The following is a 19,434-nucleotide window of genomic DNA, read 5'->3' on the forward strand; positions in this document are numbered from 1 at the left end:
AAGGCTCTTTGTGAAAATTTTTACTTTGATATACCTGAAAACTTCCTAAAATGATGAGCTTTTATCTTGCTTATTTAAAAAGAGTAACTTTTGGGGCTCCTGGTGGCTCAGTCAGGTCATGATTCTAGGGTACTGGGATCGGGCCCCACATTGGGTTCCCTGCTCAGCGGGGAACCTGCTTCTCCCTCTGCCTGCAGCTCCCCCTGCTTGTGCTCGCTCTCTCTCTGTCAAATAAACAAATAAAAAGAATCTTTAAAAAAATATAAAGAATAACTTTTGACATACTGTTAAAATTAATATTAATTTTTCTTGGTGTTATTTTTTATCTTATTTAAATTCAATTAATTAACGTATCATTAGTTTCAGATGTAGAGATCAGTTATTCGTCAGTTGCATATAACATCCAGTGCTCATTACATCACATGTCCTCGTTAATGCCCAGCACCCAGTTTCTCCATCTCTCCGCCCACCTCTCCTCCAGCAATCCTCAATTTGTTTCCTATGATTAAGAGTCTCTTATGGTTTGTTTCTCTCTCTGAATTCATCTTGTTTTATTTTCCCCACCCTTCCCCTATGATCCTCTGTTTTAGTTTCTTAAATTCCACATATGGGTGAAACCATATGATAATTGTCTTTCTCTGATTGAAATATCGCTTAGCATAATACCCTCCAGTTCTATGCACATCATTGCAAATGGTAAGATTTCATGCTTTTTGATGGCTGAATAATATTCCATTATGTATATATACCACATCTTCTTTATCCATTCATATGTTGAAGGACATTTGGGCTCTTTCCATAGTTTGGCTATTGTGGACATTGCTGCTATAAACATTGGGGTGCATGTGCCCCTTCAGATCACGTTTGCATACTTTTGGTAAATACCTAGTAGTGCAATTGCAGGGTCTTAGAGTAGCTCTGTTTTTAACTTTTTGATGAACCTCCATACTGTTTTCCAGAGTGGCTGTACTAGGTTACATTCCCACCAACAGTGTAAGAGGGTTTCCCTTTCTCTGCATCCTTGCCAACATTTGTTGTTTCCTGACTTGTTAATTTTAGCCCTTCTGACTGGTGTGAGGTGGTATTGTGGTTTTGATTTGTATTTCCCTGATCCTGAGTGATGTTGAGCATTTTTTTATGTGTCTGTTGGCCAGTTGTATATCTTCTTTGGAGAAATGTCTGTTTGTGTTTTCTGCCCATTTCTGGGTTGTTTTTTGGGTGATGAATTTGATAAGTTCTTTACAGATCTTGGATACTAGCCCTTTATCTCATATGTCATTTGCAAATATCTTCTCCCATTCTGTAGATTGCCTTTTGGTTTTGTTGACTATTTCCTTTGCTGTGCAGCAGTTTTTTATCTTGATGAGGTCCCAATAGTTCAGTTTTGCTTTTGTTTCCCTTGCCTCTGGAGACGTGTCTAGCAAGAAGTTGCTGTGGCTGATGTCAACGAGGTTGCTGCCTGTGTGCTCTTCTAGGGTTTTGATGGATTTCCATCTCACCTTTAGGTCTTTCATCCATTTTGAGTCTATTTTTGTGTATGGTATAAGAAAAGGTCCAGTTTCACTCTTCTGCATGTGGCTGTCCAATTTTCCCAACACCATTTGTTGAAGAGACTGTCTTTTTTCCATTGGATATTCTTTCCTGCTTTGTTGAAGATAGTTGACCATAGAGTTGAACCCATTTCTGGGTTCTCTATTCTGTTCCATTGATCTATGTGTCTTTCTTGTTATTATTGAATGTATCCTTATATTCAGCATGTTGCAGCTGCTATGAAAGTAAAATGAAGTATAATTAATCCATTAAACACATACAAAATATCCATATATGCTAGGCTGGCACAGTGCAAATATAGGGTTTACTGAGATAACAAAAGTTAAGGAGTTGCAAGCCAGTTGAGAAACAGGGAATACATATATTAGGCACTAGAATGATGTATTATATTGAATGTTATAGGTAAAATAACTTCTACTGTTTATTTTTCAACAGTGACCTATTAAACACTAGTTTATATCTTTTAAATCAGTGTTCTGTATTATAGGCTAATTGATATGTGAAGCTACTGAACTCTTTTTTATTCATGACTTATTTAAAGAATTGATTGTTGACAATGGAACTGTGTATTTTAGTTATACTTCATATGCCTTCTATTAATGGGATTCTTAGAGAGTATGGTTATGAGAGGCATATAGAATTTAATTTGTATCACCTTATATTGTTAGAAGTCAATGCATCAATAACTGATAGAAATAAATTCTACATGGAGGGTACTATGCTTTTATCCAATTTATAATTTTTATTTTATGTATGACTTCTAGGCAATTGTGGTTTCCAAAATCTGATTGCTACTTAAATTTTTTAAAAAAGATTTATTTATTTATTTGAGAGAGAGAGCGAGAGAGAGAGAGAGAGCATGCTAGCAGAGGGAGAGGGCAGAGGAAGAGGGAGAAAGAGAATCTCCAGCAGACTCCCTGCTGAGCGCTGAGCCCAATGCAGGGCTCAGTCTCATGACCTTGAGATCATGACCTGACCCAAAATCAAGAGTCTGATCTTAACTGACTGAGCCACCCAGTGCCCCATGGCAGCTGCATAAATATAAAAATGTATCTTTCCTTTTATCCACTGAGGAATAAAGAAATAAAAGAAGCCTCACGTTTTTGAACACAGGGCCTCTGTGAGATTGTTCTGACTTAAAAAACCACTGATTGATCGCCTTCTCAGCCAATGTTGTTCTTTAGTGTTGAACCGTATGCATTCCTAGAATTATAAAACATTTTTCTATTGGATAAAACTGGCCAAATATCCTTTTTGTGTTTATGATGGAAAGACAAAATTTAAATTAATTCCAACAGCAGAGGCTCTTGAAATGTAGAATGGTATACTACTGAATTTAAATAATCTCTCCATGCTTGTCATTTTACACGGATAGTATCTTAAAACAAGTAATGACAGATTAAGACCTGCCTAGCAGAGGGAAAACTAAATTACACGACTTTTATTAAGGCATAAATAAACCTATTAACCATTATCTGGCATACCAATTAGTAGAAAGTGCACTGACAATTTTATTTATCAACATTAAACACAATTATTAATTACAGACCTGATGAATCTAGCAGCAAGCAGGCCATGTTGGATATGCTGGGACCTTAAGTCCATTATGTGAGAGGGATGATTACCAAAATCCTGTGGGGAAATAAGTAATTGGTCGTTGTAAAATTTTAATTGCCTTGGAATAAAGCAAATTATATTTTCTTGTCTGAGAATATAAATAGTATGACATTAAGGTAACAAGCTTCAGTAGTTGTAAATAGAAAATGAATTTATGTTAGGTTTTAAAACAAAGAAAAGAGTGATGATGAATTTTTAGTGTCATAGTGTTCAGTGTAAATGATATAATGTAAATACATGCAGATTTTCTTTAGATATGTTGTTTAGTAGGTGAGCTATTTTCTGCTTTCCTTTTTTTCATAGTGAAAATTAATGTGGGAGGGGACTTTTTGAATGAATTACTACAGGCGAATGGGAGTTATATAATCGTGAAAATATTTTAATTGTGTTGGGATTGGCAGAGTTGTGAAATGAACAAGAGACAGTTCACATGTTTTCTGCCTCTTTTTTTCTTTTTTTTTCCCCGAAGACCCAAATTCCAGAATTTGTGGACATTTACTCATAGGTGCAGCCAAGAACTCTTTTGCAAAACTCATGGATAAAGTTAGTCTGGCAATGGAGAGTATACCTTTGCATAGTAGCAGGAGTATTACATACATAGAAAAGGATTCTCTGGTTCAGAGGTTGGCTCGTGGACTTCATAAAGTAAATACGCTGGCCCTGAAGTATGGTCTACGGGGCCATGTGCCCATTTTGGTATGTATGCAATTTCATTAAATAGTGACTTTACGATTATAAATTTACCTCTGAGTCACATTTATTTGTAGTTTAAATTAGTTGTGCGTAAATGTATTTAGATTTCCTTTAGATTTCATGGAATCTTTTAATGCAATACATAATAGCACTTCCAAGTAAGTGTCTAAAATATTGAAACACAAAAGTTCTGGTGTGAGTTGTGAATTTACTGTTTTCTCTAAGTAGACTGCAACAGAATGCTATGAGACATAAACAAGTGTCCATTCCCTTTTCTAGCCATCTAGATTATTTATTTTCTTTGGTTGTTTATATTTCGTGTCAACCAAATTATTGGTCACAGAAAAATAAAAAAATAGAAAAAGAAAGCTTTCCCCTCTAAGGGTCCGTTACAGCTAGGATTGTGCTCTGTATAATCCAAGATACGTTTAAGTTGGTAAAATGGCCGTTGCTATTGATTTATTAGTAAGGCTGAACTGCTTGTGAAATTGCTCTTGATTAACAACAGAAAAGCACGGCGTCGTTGCAGAAGCAGATATTTGGGTTCACACAAAGACTGCACGCAGCCGAGGTGGAGCGCCGCTCACTGCGCCTGGAGGTCACGGAGTTCAAACGAAGCGTGAATGAAATGAAAAAGGAGCTTGACAAAGCCCAGGGTCTCCAAATGCAATTAAATGAATTTAAGCAGTCTGTAAGTATGTGTGATTTATATTCCTGTGGCTCTAGGGAGCTCTCCTCCGATAGATATTTACACACAAACATACATACACATATACGCATACACATGTATGCACACATATGTGATGTGTATATATATTTGTTTTAACTTTTTGTTGTTTGTTTTTTTCGAATAATTCAAAGGCCCATTCATAGGATTTCTTTTTCTTCAGAAAACTTCCCTTCTAAAATTCCCCAACACTGCTGCATTATATATGTCAAAGTTGCTGAGAGACTAGACCTTCAGGGTTCTCACCACACGAAGGAGTGACGATTGTGTCACGTGATAGAGGTGTTCGCTAATGCAATGGTGGTAATCAGATTGTGATCTGTAGGTGTATCAAATCAACAGGCTGTACATCTTAAACTTAAATGATGTTCTATCTCAATTGTATCTCAAAAAACCCAGGAGTTATACCAGATGCTTAAAGGAATACTGATTCTCTGTCCGCAGAACTCATAGCCCTGTTAAAATGTATACTCTGGCTGAAAGTGTAGAAAAAAGGGGAAGTTACAGTTAGGATGGATAAACTGCTTTAGCAAACGAACCCCCAAATGTATACTAAAAAATGATAAAATACTTCTCGCAATTGAAGAGCATGATGTTTAGAATGGGAGGTGGGATGTCCTCTCTTTTCCTTTTATATTGAATGTTTTGAGTAAGCTAAATTATTTCATTTGAAATCAAATTGCTTTTTCAAAGAAATGTTCAATCTAACTTCCATCGAATTCATGTATTATTTAAGAAAACAGAAGATAGCTGAGAAAGGAAAGTCTAGATACCAAGTAACATTAAATCAAGATGAGAATGTGTAAATATATGACGCACAATAAAATGGAGATATTCACGTATTCTCTTTGTACCCGGGTTAGTTAGTAGCACTGCCTTTCTCAATATGGATATAGGAATATAGAGTTACTCTGAAACTTCAGAATTGTATCCAACCGATGACAACTAATAGAAATATAAATACAAAATTTGTTTCCTAAATCTAGCAACAAACTACTTTTAGTACTTCCTTCTTTGGGAAACCTAAGTTTTACAAGTTCAACTTCAGTTTAAATGGCTAATTTGGAATTTGCAGTCTTAACATTTGTGGGAAGAGAGTGGCAGATAGCAGTTTAGTTACTAATCCTATGATAATGTAAATTGCTAATGTTAATTATTATTTCAAGTAGCTATGACTTGAAAGGCCCAAAAGTTCTTATAAATTAGTCAGGTCAAGTAATCGTAAATTACCCTTCTGATTGGAGATAAGTAATAGTTTTCTTATCAGTGAGTGTCTAAAGACACCAGTTTTTTTCTCACTTTCTTAGTTTTTTGTTCAGAGAAGGTGAAATTATAGGGCTGCCGCAACATTTTTTTTATTATAAAAGTAATACATGATAACAGTAAATAAAAATACAAAAAAGTGTAAAGAAGAAAGTTCAAATCACTCTAATCTTACCATCCATAACCAATTACTATTGAATTGTGGATGAATTTTGTTTCCTACATTTTTTGTGTGTGTACATGTGCAGATGCATGCTTTTTGTTTTGCATTTAAAAAAATTATTATTAACATATAATGTATTATTTGTTTCAGGGATATAGGTCTGTGATTCATTAGTCTTACATGACACACAGTGCTCACCACAAACACATACCCTCCACAGTGTCCATCACTCAGCCACCCCATTCCCCCTCCTCCTCCCTTCCAACAACCCTCAATTTGTTTCCTGAGGTTAAGAGTCTCATGGTTTGTCTCCCTCTCTGGTTTCGTCTTGTTTCACTTTTTCCTCTTTTTCTCTATGATCTTCTCTGCCTTATTTCTTAAATTCAGCATATCAGTGAGATCATATGATAATTGTCTTTCTGTGATTGGCTTATTTCACTTATCATAATACCCTCTAGTTCCATCCGCATTGTTGCAAATGGCAAGATTTCATTTTTTGATGGCTGCATAATATTCCATTGTAAATATACCACATCTTCTTTATCCATTCAAGATGTGTGCTCTCTGCAGTTGTAGTTTAGAATGATTTTGCATGTACGATTTGCAAAAATATATGTACAAATATTAATATTTACTTATTGTACTATAAGCATTTTCTTATGTCACTTATTATTAATTCCATTTTAGATAAATGAATACCATTCTATCAGATGGCTGTATCAAAATTTATTTGACTATTCTCCTGTTAATAGATGTTTCATTTTTTTCCAGTCTTCTTTTGCCATTATACTTAAATCATAAAGAGCTGTTTATACTTTTAAAAGCCAGTTCCTTTGAAGTGTGTCTCTGCCTCCTTTTGATTTGCTTTTAATTGCGTATACTAACTAAATCTGGGATGTTGCTGTGGTCTGCCAAAATGGAAAGCAAGAGCTGTTGATACAATTTGAGATTTAGAATATAGCCAACTTCTTCCTTTAAGATGTAGATAATAGTGACTTCCCTGAAAATTGGAAGATTACATATGTTGCTTTCTGGAATATGTATGAGGAATTCTAGGTATTCCTACAATAGGATTTCCTAGTCCATAGCTAAGTATTAGGAAAACAAGTTAACATCTTATCTTTAATTAGTTTGGAAGTAGTCAGGACTCAGTTTCTAGAATCCAGAGAGAAGGTTAGAATTTGAAGAAAGGTGAGAGTTTGCTGGAAGGTGACAGAATCGTCTTGTAAGAACTTTTGGTTGAATAACTGGCTTGCAGCAAACCTAAGAATATGTTCTAGGAAATGTTTAGTGTGAATTACTTTCACTAAAGTGTAGAAATAAAAATAGGATTAATTGAAGTAATAATTGAAGGGATGAGATATGTACTTTTTATATTTTGATATATAATTGTAAGGTGTAATGTTATAAAGTGATGATTTCTAACATTTAATGACCATATTGACCATGTATCAGGCACTGACCCTAAACACTTCAAGGAGTTAATTCATTTAGTCCTCTCATATCAGTAATTATTCAAAATTATTATTATCTTTATTTTACAAATGAGGAACATGGGACACAGAGCAGCTTAGTAACTTGCCCAGACTCACAAAGTTAGTAAGTAGAATTGACAAGAGTTGGACCTAAGTATTCTGGTTTCAAAACTCATGCTTTTAACTACTTCACTCCAGTGGTTAATGTCTATATCTAGCTGTGTTAATAAAGGATTGTTTCATTAAAAACAGAACAGACAAAAAGATGATGCTATTTGCCTCTAAACAATGGAGAGTGTGCTTGCAATCATCATCTTTCACTGATTTCAGGCAAAGCGCATAGGAGGAAAATAAAATAGCTTCTTGATAGCTAGTCTAAAATTGTAACAAAGGGAAACATCCTGCCTGCGAAAAGCTATTCCGTATTATTACTGCTTCTGAGCACCATGTTCATCTCCTGACAGTTGTTCTTTCACAGCCAACTCCCACAATTTTTTTTTCTTTATTGGTCCTTACAGCTGCTTTTACACACCGTCTCTTTCTTACTCTCCTTTGTGGCACTTGTTTGATTCGGTTTGCTCTCTGAAGAGTGAACAGAATTGAGCCAGCCTCTGGGAGGGATAGATAGACAAGAGACAGGCTAAAATTAGCTGAGTTTTAAGGTGAAGGAGAAGTTTTGGAGGCGTGGAAAGAAGTCCTGGGAAACGATGGGGATCTTGATTTATAGAGGTCAAGTGACAGATGGTCTGATGGTGAGGAGTGATACTTGAAAACAACATAACAAATAAAAGGTAGAAGAAGTACAAAAATATCTGTTCATAAGACCGAGAAGAGTGCCGTGGCATCAGGGAGTAGGGCATGTTAAGAGGTTGAAATGAACGGGAGTGCCCAGAGAAGGCCGTTAAAGTTGATGTTCTGGAAGTGGAGGCGTTAGCTGTAACGGGACAATGTGGAGAGTAAGGCAGCCGTTAGGGGGGAGTACAAGATACGTGTTCCTCCAAATCTAAACTCTGTAGAAGTATCAGTGGTACATCGGATACACGGATCCTAGACGACTCTCAGGAAATGAGGCAACTTTCCTGTGTGCTTGGGATCATTCCTGTTACCTGGTGTCAACTTAGGTAAATTATTCCCCATCTGTTTCTATGCTAGAATGTTGCTGTTGTTTATGCCATACGTTAAAATTTAATCAGTGTTGAGGAATGCGTTATACATACCTCTGAAAAGGCAAATCATAGTAAAAGAGAGTTGCTTCTGGGAGGCAGCAGGCAGGGTACCTGGTGCCAAAGTAAAACTGAGTTGAAACTATATTATGATATGGACAGACCCATGTAATAAATTTACCCTCAAACTTAGTTCTCGTGAAAAATTTTCTCTGTGCACGAGATGATTCTTGCTGTTGTTGGCCCATGAGGAAGCTACAACGAAGCACATTTGTCTCGTGTGGCAGAAAACTCAGAGATAAAGTCCACATTCAACTGCACTAGTTTATATATTCCAGATGCCTGGAATCAATAGGATTTTTATTCTACTCTTCCCCTCCCCCTGCTCTAAATTTAAAAAAATTTTAAATCAATTTGCTTTATATATGTGGTTAATTATATTCATCTCAAAATCTTTTCAACAATGGGAAAGTCATCAGTCTTAAATAGACATATATATTTATATATACAGCATGGTTAAGTGACCTGTGTGCTTCCTTTTAGTATTCCATATATGTGTTTCTCAGGTTACTTCCCTTTTGTGAAACGTTCCCATTCTTTGTACTTCAAGATCAAGATGTCTCTTGTTGTTTGCTGTAATTAATTTTCATTTGCTCAATTGTTTTGAACAGGAGGTAATACATGTGTGTCCTGCCCTGCATTCCCCACCCCTTAAGGGATGGCCCCTGGCTAGAACTCCATTCTCTAAAGCTCCATTCTCTAAAGCAGTCATGATACTGTAAAAGCTCTGCTGTATACTCTGGCGCACAGTTTTATTTGTAGCTGTCTTGTAGTTATGTATGAATATTCTTTCATCCAACAAATATCTGCTGAGCGCAGCTGAGTCTCAGGCAGTCTTCTGTGTGTTGGGTGAACAAGCGGAATGAAGTCTCTGCCCAGTGGAGCTCCCGTCCTTAAATATGTGGTTGGTGGCAGGGTGCAGACAGGCAGTAATTAGTGAATAATTATATGAAGTGAATTTAGATAATGATAATGACTATAAAGAAAATAAAGGAATATGGTATGGTAGTGTGAGTAATCGTAGGAGTTGGGAAGGGATGGTCTGGTAAGGACGCTCGAAGGAGGGGACGGTTGACCAGGGAGACTTGAATAGTAATGTACGCGGAACGCAGATTTCAGGTGATCACTTAGAAGCATCAGAACTCATTAAAGGCTTTAATTCCCACGATCATATTCTTTACAAAAAGTGCTCATGTATGAAAATGTAAACTGAGCATTATGGATTTATGTGAACTTGAAATAAGTTTCCTAAGAGTTTTACTTGACTAAAAATGATCACTTTGGGAATATAGCTGTTCTGCTTTAAAAACCAGAGTGATGTTTTTTTTTTTTATCTTGATTTATGAGGTTAAGAAAAACAAGTCGTACTTTTGTCCTGTATCAGACATTTAGAAATGTGTGTGTTATACTCTCTGTTGGCAAATATAGTTCTGCAGATGAAATGCTATAACAACGCAGCTAGCTTATAACGGAATTTTAAAATCTTTTTTCAGAAACTGATCACCCACGAGAAGTTTGAAAGTGCCTGTGAAGAGCTGAATAACGCGTTACTCCGGGAACAGCAGGCACAGATGCTGCTGAACGAGCAGGCTCAGCAACTGCAGGAGCTGAATTACAGACTGGAACTGCATTCCAGTGAGGAAGCTGACAAAAACCAAACTCTAGGAGAAGCTGTTAAGGTAGGAAAATACCTCTTGCAATGGCGGTTTGTTTCCTCTAGGTGCGGATCTTCGAGGGAATCAGTTCTATCTCCTGGATAGGGAATAGAACCCAAGGTCTGAAATTTTATCCTGTAAAAGTTTGTAAGGATGGAATGAACTTGCTCCTGGGACCTCAATGCCAAGCGTGCATTCTCCTGTATCGAACATGTAAGAGTAGGTTTTACTTGACAGTTGAAAACAAAGTAGGGGTATTTCCAGTAACAATTATTATTTCAAATTTTTTTGCATTTACCGTCCTTGTTTCTTCTTCTCTTTAGTTCTTTTCTTTTACTTGTTTTATGCCCCCAGGACATTGAAACTCTACGTATCTTTTGGATTTTGAAAAGTTTTGGGTCTGGGTCTGTCTGATTCTTATTATAAGTACATGTCTGGGGAGGAGGAAGTTTGGTTAGGAAGAGTTGTTCTCCCTGTCATAGATTTGTGGCAAAGCTACTTAGAAGGGAAAAGAGAAGTTACAATAAAATAGTTGCCGTTTAGGAAATTTCGTTAATTAATTTAGGACTATGGTATCGTTGGGAAATGTTGGCTATAAAGTATAATAGAATTATACTGTATATCTTCTTTGAAAAAACGTGTTTTCATGTCTTCTGTCCACTTTTTAATTGGATTATTCATTTTTTTGGGTGTTGAGTTTTAGAAGTTCTTTATCTATTTTGAATATTAACTCTTTAGTGGATATGTCATTTGCAAATATCTTCTTCTGTAAGTTGTCTTGTAGTTTTGTTGATTGTTTCCTTTGCTGTGTAGAAACGTTTTATGCTGAAGTCCCAATAGTTCATTTTTGCTTTTGTTTCCCTTGCCTCAGGAGACGTATCTAGAAAGAAGTTGCTACAGCTGATGTTAAAGAGGTTACTGCCTGTATCCTCTTCTAGGATTTTTTATGGTTTCAAGTCTCACTTTAGTTCTTGAATCCATTTTGAATTTATTTTTGTGTTTGATGTATTCCCATTTTTTTTTAAGGATTTATTTATTTGACAAAGAGAGAGCGAAAGTGAGCACACAAGAAGGGGAGCGGCAGGCAGAGGGAAAGGAGCTGAGCAGGGAGCCTAATGTGGGACGCGATCCCAGGACCCTGGGAACATGACCTGAGCCGAAGTCAGACGCTCAGACGCTTAACCGACTGAGCCACCCAGGTGCCCCCCCACCTTGTTTTTTGATGAAACTGAGAGAGTTCACTTGACTTGCTTGGGGTCTTCTGGCCTATAGATATAGAAACTGGGATTTAGTGTTTTAGAAAAAATTAGAATTTAGTGAAATTTAAAAGGAGGAAATACAGATGAATTTAAAGAAGGAAATATAGATGACCTTAAAGAAAAAAAAGACCGCCTAGGAATCCTAGGATACTATTAATATTTTGGAGTATATTTTTCCTAATCTGTGCATTAAGTCAAACCATTTGAAGTTGCTGTTTTCGTAAGTCAAAAACAGACAAATGCCAGCAATTCTATAGGTTCAACCTAATATATATAGTTTTTCTTACATAAATGAGAACATACTGTTTCATAACATATTACTTAATATATATTAGTAATAGTTGTAGATATCCTTATTAACTGATATGATTCTGTGATATCAATGTTTTTTCTCCTTTTTTTACACAAGTAATAAATATTCATTGTGTAAAAATAAGACAATATAGATGAAGAAAAATAAAAGTTAAAAGAATCCCAAATCATATTATCAGATATATCTACAGTCAAAATTTTGTTGTATATTATTTCAGACCTCACGTTTTGTAAATAATAGAAATATAACCAAATATAGGTTAATAAAAATATAATAATACTGTTATATATAATTTTTAATTTACTTTCTAAAAACATCATGTCAGTTTCTTTCTATGCTAATAAATACAGCAGTGTCATCATCTTTAATGGCTGATGGAATTCTTTTGAATATGCGTAGTTTATTAACCTAGTTTCTTTTTTTTTTTTTTAAAGAGTTTATTTATTTGTCAGAGAGAGCACAAGCAGGGGGAGTGGCAGAGGGAGAGGGAGAAGCAGACTCCCCTGCTGAGCAGGGAGCCCGATGCAGGACTTGATCCCAGAACCCTGAGATCATGACCTGAACTGAAGGCAGATGCTTAAGTGACTGAGCCACCCAGGCGTCCCTTAACCTTGTTTCTTATTGTAGGATTACTTTCATTTCAGTTTGTTTCCTTCCTTCGTTCCTTCCTTCCTTCCATGTAATTCTAAGATGAGCAACCCTGTGGCTAAATCTTTATATACGTTATCTGTATTATTTCCTTAGCATAAGCTCCTAGATGAGGAATTACTAGGTGAAATGCTACATGAATTTTAAAGTATAAATATTATAAATTGGCCTACAGCAAAATTTATCAGTTAACTTCTCTCCTAAATGTATGGCAGTTTTACTTTTTACCCAACCTGGCTATTACTACTTAAAATTTTTTGCCAATTTGATCAATATGGCCTTGTCACTCTAATTTGTATTTATTTGATTACTGGTCAAGTTGAACATTTTTAGAAATATATTGGTCAACATTTTTATGCTTCATGTCCCATTAATAGAGAATGCAATTGACTAGGCTTTGACAAAGCATATAACTGTGTCTTATTGGAGTTTTTTCTTTCTGTAATAGCTTGGAGTTTGTGTTTAGGTGTAGTACCTTCCAGCAGATGAAAAGTTGTTCATATTAATTTCTTTAAAATGCCAGTAGCTTAAATATTGTTGTCAGGAGTGGAGAACTGTTTAATTACTATCTCTTAATTAGAACTAGCAGGTGGTGATGTGAAAATGCTCTCTTGTGGGAGGCAGCATAGTTCAGCAGAAAAAGCACTGGCCTTGGAACAAGTATTTCCGAATTCAAATCCCCATTCTGTCACTTGGGCAAATAACTTAACCTTTCTCAACCTCAGTTTCATCTTCCGCAAAATTAGGGATAATGATACTTACGGTACAGAATTTTTATGAGAATTAATTAAGATACTGGTTGAAAAGCAAGTATATACTTGATAAGTATTCTTTCGTGTTTTTCAGTAATACTAAAACAAATAGTTATTTATTTGTCCTGTGTATAACTTCTTTTAAAAAATAAAGTGTCTTGGGATGCCTGGGTGGCTCAGTTGGTTAAGCGTCTGCCTTCGGCTCAGGTCATGATCCCGGGGTCCTGGGATTGAGTCCCACATCGGGCTCCCTGCTCAGTGGGGAGCCTGCTTCCACCTCTGCCTGCCTTTCCCCCTGCTTGTCTTCTCTTTAATAAATAAATAAAATCTTAAAAAAAAAGTGTCTTGCTTCTTCTTTATAAAAACAACATAAGATCATGAATAGAAGATATAGGGAATACAGAAGGGAAAACAAGTTACTTATAACTTATAATTTGAAAACAACCAATTAACATTCTGGGGTTTTGTTTTTAGTCATTTTTCTATATGTAATAGTTTTTTTTATAAATCATACTTTGGATGTGATGTTCAGAAAGGCCTTCCTTTATGATACAGCTAGATTTTGACCAAGATACTTCCTGTATTACAGCAGTGCATTAAAGAGTAAAGGAATCTCCAATGACAAAAATATTATAACATCAACAAACCCCAATGAGTGGAATCAGAGTTTGCACTGTGAGCAGAAGCTGGGCTTACCCTGCAGGCAAATATCAAAGCCAGTGTTAGAAGTAGGAGACAAAGCTTTGGGCTCCACCAGTAGATCAGGCCTTGAACCTGAGACTCCCACACTAAGGAACTGCCTAATAACCTGAATGGAATAATCTCAGGTTAGTAGTGTCTGGGCAGAAGCTCATATAAAATTTTCTCTGAAAGAAAGCTGGCCTAATTTAGTTCTTTCAGGAGCCCCCCACCAGACGAAATTCGACAAACTGGCACATGGACAGTTATGTTAATCTTATATTCAGCCACATTGCTAAACTCTCTTGTCAATTTGAGTAATACTTGATCTGTACTTTCTAGGGTTTTCTATGTAGAACATTACATTATTTGTTCTATAGTGACAGTTTGTTTTTCCTTTCCAAACCTTAATCTTTTATTTATTTTTTTCCTTCCTTACTGCACTGGCTAGGATTCAATGCTGAGTAGAAGTGGAGGCAGCAAGCATCCTTATTTTGCTTCCAACATTGAAGAGAATCTTTCTTACGTTTCTCTATTAAGAAGGAAGTTTGCTACAGGTTTTTAGTTGATAAATCCTTATTGAGTTAAAGGAGTTTTTCTTCCTAGGTTATGCATAAATTAAAAAATCATGAATGAGTGTTGGATATGATCAAATACATTTTTATGTATCTATGGAGGTAATTATATGATTCGTCTCTCTTATTCTGTTGGCATATTGCATTATATCAGAGATTGGCAACTATGGCCCACAGCCTGGGTTTGTATGGCCTGTGAGCAAAGAATGGTTTTTAATGTTTAAAGGATCATAAAAAACAAGCAAAGAAACAACCCAAAGAACATGTGACAGGAACTAGATGTGACAGAAAGCCTAAACTATTTCGTATCTAAAGTTGCTTAGGGGCGCCTGGGTAGCGCAGTCATTAAGCGTCTGCCTTCGGCTCAGGGCGTGATTCCGGCGTTCCGGGATCGAGCCCCACATCAGGCTCTTCCGCTTTGAGCCTGCTTCTTCCTCTCCCACTCCCCCTGCTTGTGTTCCCTCTCTCGCTGGCTGTCTCTCTGTCACATAAATAAATAAAATCTTTAAAAAAAAAAAATAAAGTTGCTGAGCCCCACATTACAGTGTTCAGTATTCTGATGTTAAGCCAGCCTTGCATACCTGAAATCAACCCCATTTAGTTGTGATGATTTTTTAAAAATACATTTCTGCACTCAGTTTGTTAATTTTTCACTTACGACTTTAAAATAGATGTTCTTAATTTGATTGTTTCATAATTTATCTCTCTCATACTGTCCTTTTCATTTTCTCAAAATTTTGCTCATGTGAAAGGACTTCCCCTCTTACGTCAAACACATGGAGTGGAAACTAGCTAAATTCACAAATGAATTGTGTGGTATATAGCCCAGCTTAAAACACAGTGAGCAAAATACTCAGATGCTAGAAATAGAGAGGATATCCAAAACCAAATGGTGAGAGGAGGTGAAGTCTAAAGAGCTCACTGTGGTGTGCACACCTAGCTGGGGGCTCCAGTTGGTAATCCTACCATTAGGGAAACCCAGGCTTCCCTACGACTAGACTAGGAAGGAGCTACCTGTGTGAAGCTAGGAGTCAGGAAGGGCTGCCCCACTGGGAAGTGGAGCGGAGACATTCCTGCCTACCAGCTACAGGGGAATTTGATATCTACTCTGGACATTGGGTAGGAAAAAAGTCACAAAGGAAATGGAAGCCCAGGCTTGTGCCACACAGGAAAGTAAGGTCTTGGTTTACGTTACCTTCACGTCCAAAGGCTGCTCTGCTGTGAAATGATCTTCCACAGGGCCCAAGCTTTGTAGAACCAATGTGACGTGATAGAAGAAAACTGAAAATATTCAGTAGGGGTGCTTCAGAGGGCACACAGAAGACTTTTGTGGAAAATTCGTATTACAGCCATGTGAAGAAATGAATTGCACATCAAATGAGAAAATTGAACCTCAGGTAGTAGGAATACTCAAAATGTTGAAAGGTACTTACTTAATTTATTTATTTATTTATAATTTTTCACACATTTTTGTTCATATCATGCTTAAAAAGTATTGTGCAGGGGCACCTGGGTGGCTCAGTCATTAAGCGTCTGCCTTCAGCTCAGGGCGTGATCCCGGCGTTATGGGATCGAGCCCCACATCAGGCTCCTCTGCTGGCAGCCTGCTTCTTCCTCTCCCACTCCCCCTGCTTGTGTTCCCTCTCTCACTGGCTGTCTCTCTCTCTGTCAGATAAATAAATAAATAAAATCTTTTTAAAAATAAATAAAACGTGTTGTGCATATAAAATGATGCTAGATTTTTAAAACTATTTCCATTCATGCAACCAATGGACAATATACAGGGCAGCCTTAGACGTATGTATCAACGAGAAGAAGAAAAACTAGTTTTGAAAAAAATTAAAGGTGAGACCAATAAAGCCTGAAATGAGGAAGACAAAAGCAAACAGAATGTATAAGAGGCTTTGTTTAGACAATATGGAATTTATATGTTTAGAGAACATGATTGTGTGTGAGTTGTGTTTGTGAAAGGGAGTATGTCCATGCTGTTTGTTTTCCCTGTGTCAGAGTATGTGGTTTTGTATTAGAATGGATTCTCCAGAAAAGTGTATGTGTGTGTATACATATATATGTATGTATATATTTATGTTTTTCGTATATATATATATAGAGTGTTCATCCATGTGGTTATGACAACCCAGCCAAATACAGTTGACACTCTAAAGAGATAAGGATGTAGGGGGAGATTTATTATAAGGAATTGGTTCACACGGTTGTGGAGGCTGGGAAGTCCCCAGAACTGCAGTTGGCAAGCTAGAGACCCAGGAGAGTCGGTGGTATGGTTCCAGTTAGAGTCTGAAGGCCTGAGAAGCAGGAGAAGTAATGATGTAAGTGCCAGTCTGAGTCCAAGTCTGAAAGGCAAGAGAGGACTGAAGTCCCAGCTTGAAAATAGGCAGAGAAAGCAAATTCTCCCTTTCTGAGACTTTTAAAGTTGAAAGGTACTTTAAAACATACTTTAAAATAAGTGTTTTTAAATGTTGTAAGAAATAAGTAATGGATAGAAATGATAAGACATGAAATGAAGATGTCATTGAAATTAAAAGTGCAGTGAATGGTTTGAACTTTAGGTAGACATTGAAAAGATGTTAGCGAACTGGATAGATAGTGGGGAAATCACCCAGAATGCTCTGTAGGGACGAAGTGGAGGAGAATAGGAAGTTAATACCAAAGAAAAAGAGAGTGAGATATATATGTATATTTTAAGATTTTATTCATTTGTCGGAAAGGGAGAGAGCACAAGCAGGGGGAGTAGCAGGCAGAGGGCCAAGCAGGCTCCCCACTGAGCAGGGAGCTTAATGTGGGACTCGATCCCAGGACCCTGGGATCATGACCTGAGCCGAAGGCAGATGCTCAACTGACTGAGCCACCCAGGCGTCCTGAGAATGAGATATATTTAATAAAAGAATGCAAGCATAAAATTGACTGAAAAATGTTTAATAAACTTTTAGAAGCGGAATTAGGGCAAAGCAATATTGTGAGCAAGAATGACTAAAAGTTTTATAGATTTAAAGAAAGAGTAACTTCTCAAATTAAAGGAACTCACTGAACTGTGAACAAGATGGGAAAAAAAACCCAAATAAGCACCTAGAAATAGTAATGGGACCATAGAATAGCAGAGACAAAGAGAAAAGCTTAAAATCCGTGGGCTTAGGAGAGATGGTCTTTCTGTTGCTGATCTTGAATTACTGGAAGTAGTTTAATAGTTACAAAACTCTCAAAGATCTCAAGCAGTGGAGGGAACGTGCTTCGAAGGCAGGAACTATACAGATCTAACATACCTCTCTATGATTGGGCATCATAGACAAATGGATATGGAAAATGTCATATGGAAAAAAGTTGAACAAGTCCACTTCCATTGTTTCCCCCACTCCCCACTCCGTTCCTCAGAGATTTTACAGTGCTAGCCTATAATATCTTTAGTGCCACTGAACCTCTGAAGCAGTTCTTTTTTAAGACTTTATTTATTTTTTTGAGAGAGAGAGAGTGAGAGATCATGAGCAGAGGGGAAGGGGTCGAGGGAGAAGCAGACTCCCCGCTGAGCAGGGAACCCGACGCGGGACTCGATCCTAGGACCCTGGGATCATGACCTGAACCGAAGGCAGATGCTTAACCCACGGAGCCACCCAGGTGCCCCACCTCTGAAGCAGTTTTGTTAAGAAGCATTTATTTAATATGGAAAGCTACATATTGAAAGTATTTTATTGTTTTCTTGACTTTATGTAAGCTTAGATTTAAATTAAGTCACATTTATACTAAACATTTCATCTGGGATTCTGCCTTACTTAATTTTATTTTTAATGACATACATCAACGAATGATTAAAATAAACAGAGCTACTCTAACGAGGGAGTCAGCCTGTGAGGTAAAATACTTTCAGGCGCTAATACAGAAATTTGTACCTGAAAATGGGGTGCTGCTGTAACCAACACCTAAAGCATGAGGCCCTGGCTTCGAACAGATGAGCGGTATGGCTCTCTTCTTCTAACCTGTTATCTCGCTGGCGCAAGGTCACCACCATTAAGGTCAGTGCCTGCATGCATACTTGGGTATATGGAAACAGGCAACCCAGGAATGAGGGTACCTCTAAGAAAGAGTCTTGGAGTAATCATTGGCACATGCCACTGACTGGATGCAAACAGATTAAAAACCTGCCAACTTTTTGAGGCAATTGTGTTGTCTAAGAAACCACAAGTCTGGACTAAAATAGCGTTAATACTCTTTGAGCCTTACTTTGGGCAACTAATATTTGATAAAGCAGGAAAAAACATCCGGTGGGGAAAAAAACAGTCTCTTCAATAAATGGTGCTGGGAAAATTGGACAGCTACATGCAAAAGAATGAAACTTGACCACTATCTCACACCATACACAAAAATAAACTCCAAATGGATGAAAGACCTCGATGTGAGACAGGAATCCATCAAAATTCTAGAGGAGAACATAGGCAGCAACCTCTACGACATCGGCCAAAGCAACCTTTTTCATGACACATCCCCAAAGGCAAAAGAAACAAAAGATAAAATGAATTTATGGGACTTCATCAAGATTAAAAGTTTCTGCACAGCCGAGGACACAGTCAGAAAAACTAAGAGGCAGCCCATGGAATGGGAGAAGATATTTGCAAATGACACTACAGATAAAGGACTGATATCCAAGATCTACAAAGAACTTCTCAAACTCAATACACGAGAAACAAATAAATCAAAAAATGGGCAGAAGATATGAACAGACACTTTTCCAATGAAGACATACAAATGGCTAACAGACACATGAAAAAATGTTCATAATCATTAGCCATCAAGGAAATTCAAATCAAAACCACACTGAGATACCACCTTACACCA

General features: G+C 37.0%; 1 protein-coding gene across 3 annotated transcripts in view; it reads left to right on the forward strand.

Annotated features, from left to right (window-relative positions):
- Positions 1 to 19,434, forward strand: part of CCDC171 (coiled-coil domain containing 171) — a 300,691-nt gene that overhangs the window by 151,621 nt on the left and 129,636 nt on the right. For all 3 annotated transcript variants that reach the window (XM_048223031.2, XM_057313447.1, XM_026506501.4), the window contains 3 exons: positions 3,638 to 3,864; positions 4,370 to 4,552; positions 10,206 to 10,391. In XM_048223031.2, coding sequence (XP_048078988.1) covers positions 3,638 to 3,864; positions 4,370 to 4,552; positions 10,206 to 10,391 — 596 coding nt within the window. The remainder of the gene's footprint in view (positions 1 to 3,637; positions 3,865 to 4,369; positions 4,553 to 10,205; positions 10,392 to 19,434) is intronic.

The sequence above is a fragment of the Ursus arctos genome, unplaced genomic scaffold, assembly GCF_023065955.2.
Source record: "Ursus arctos isolate Adak ecotype North America unplaced genomic scaffold, UrsArc2.0 scaffold_18, whole genome shotgun sequence".
In the NCBI taxonomy this organism is placed as follows: Eukaryota; Metazoa; Chordata; class Mammalia; order Carnivora; family Ursidae; genus Ursus; species Ursus arctos.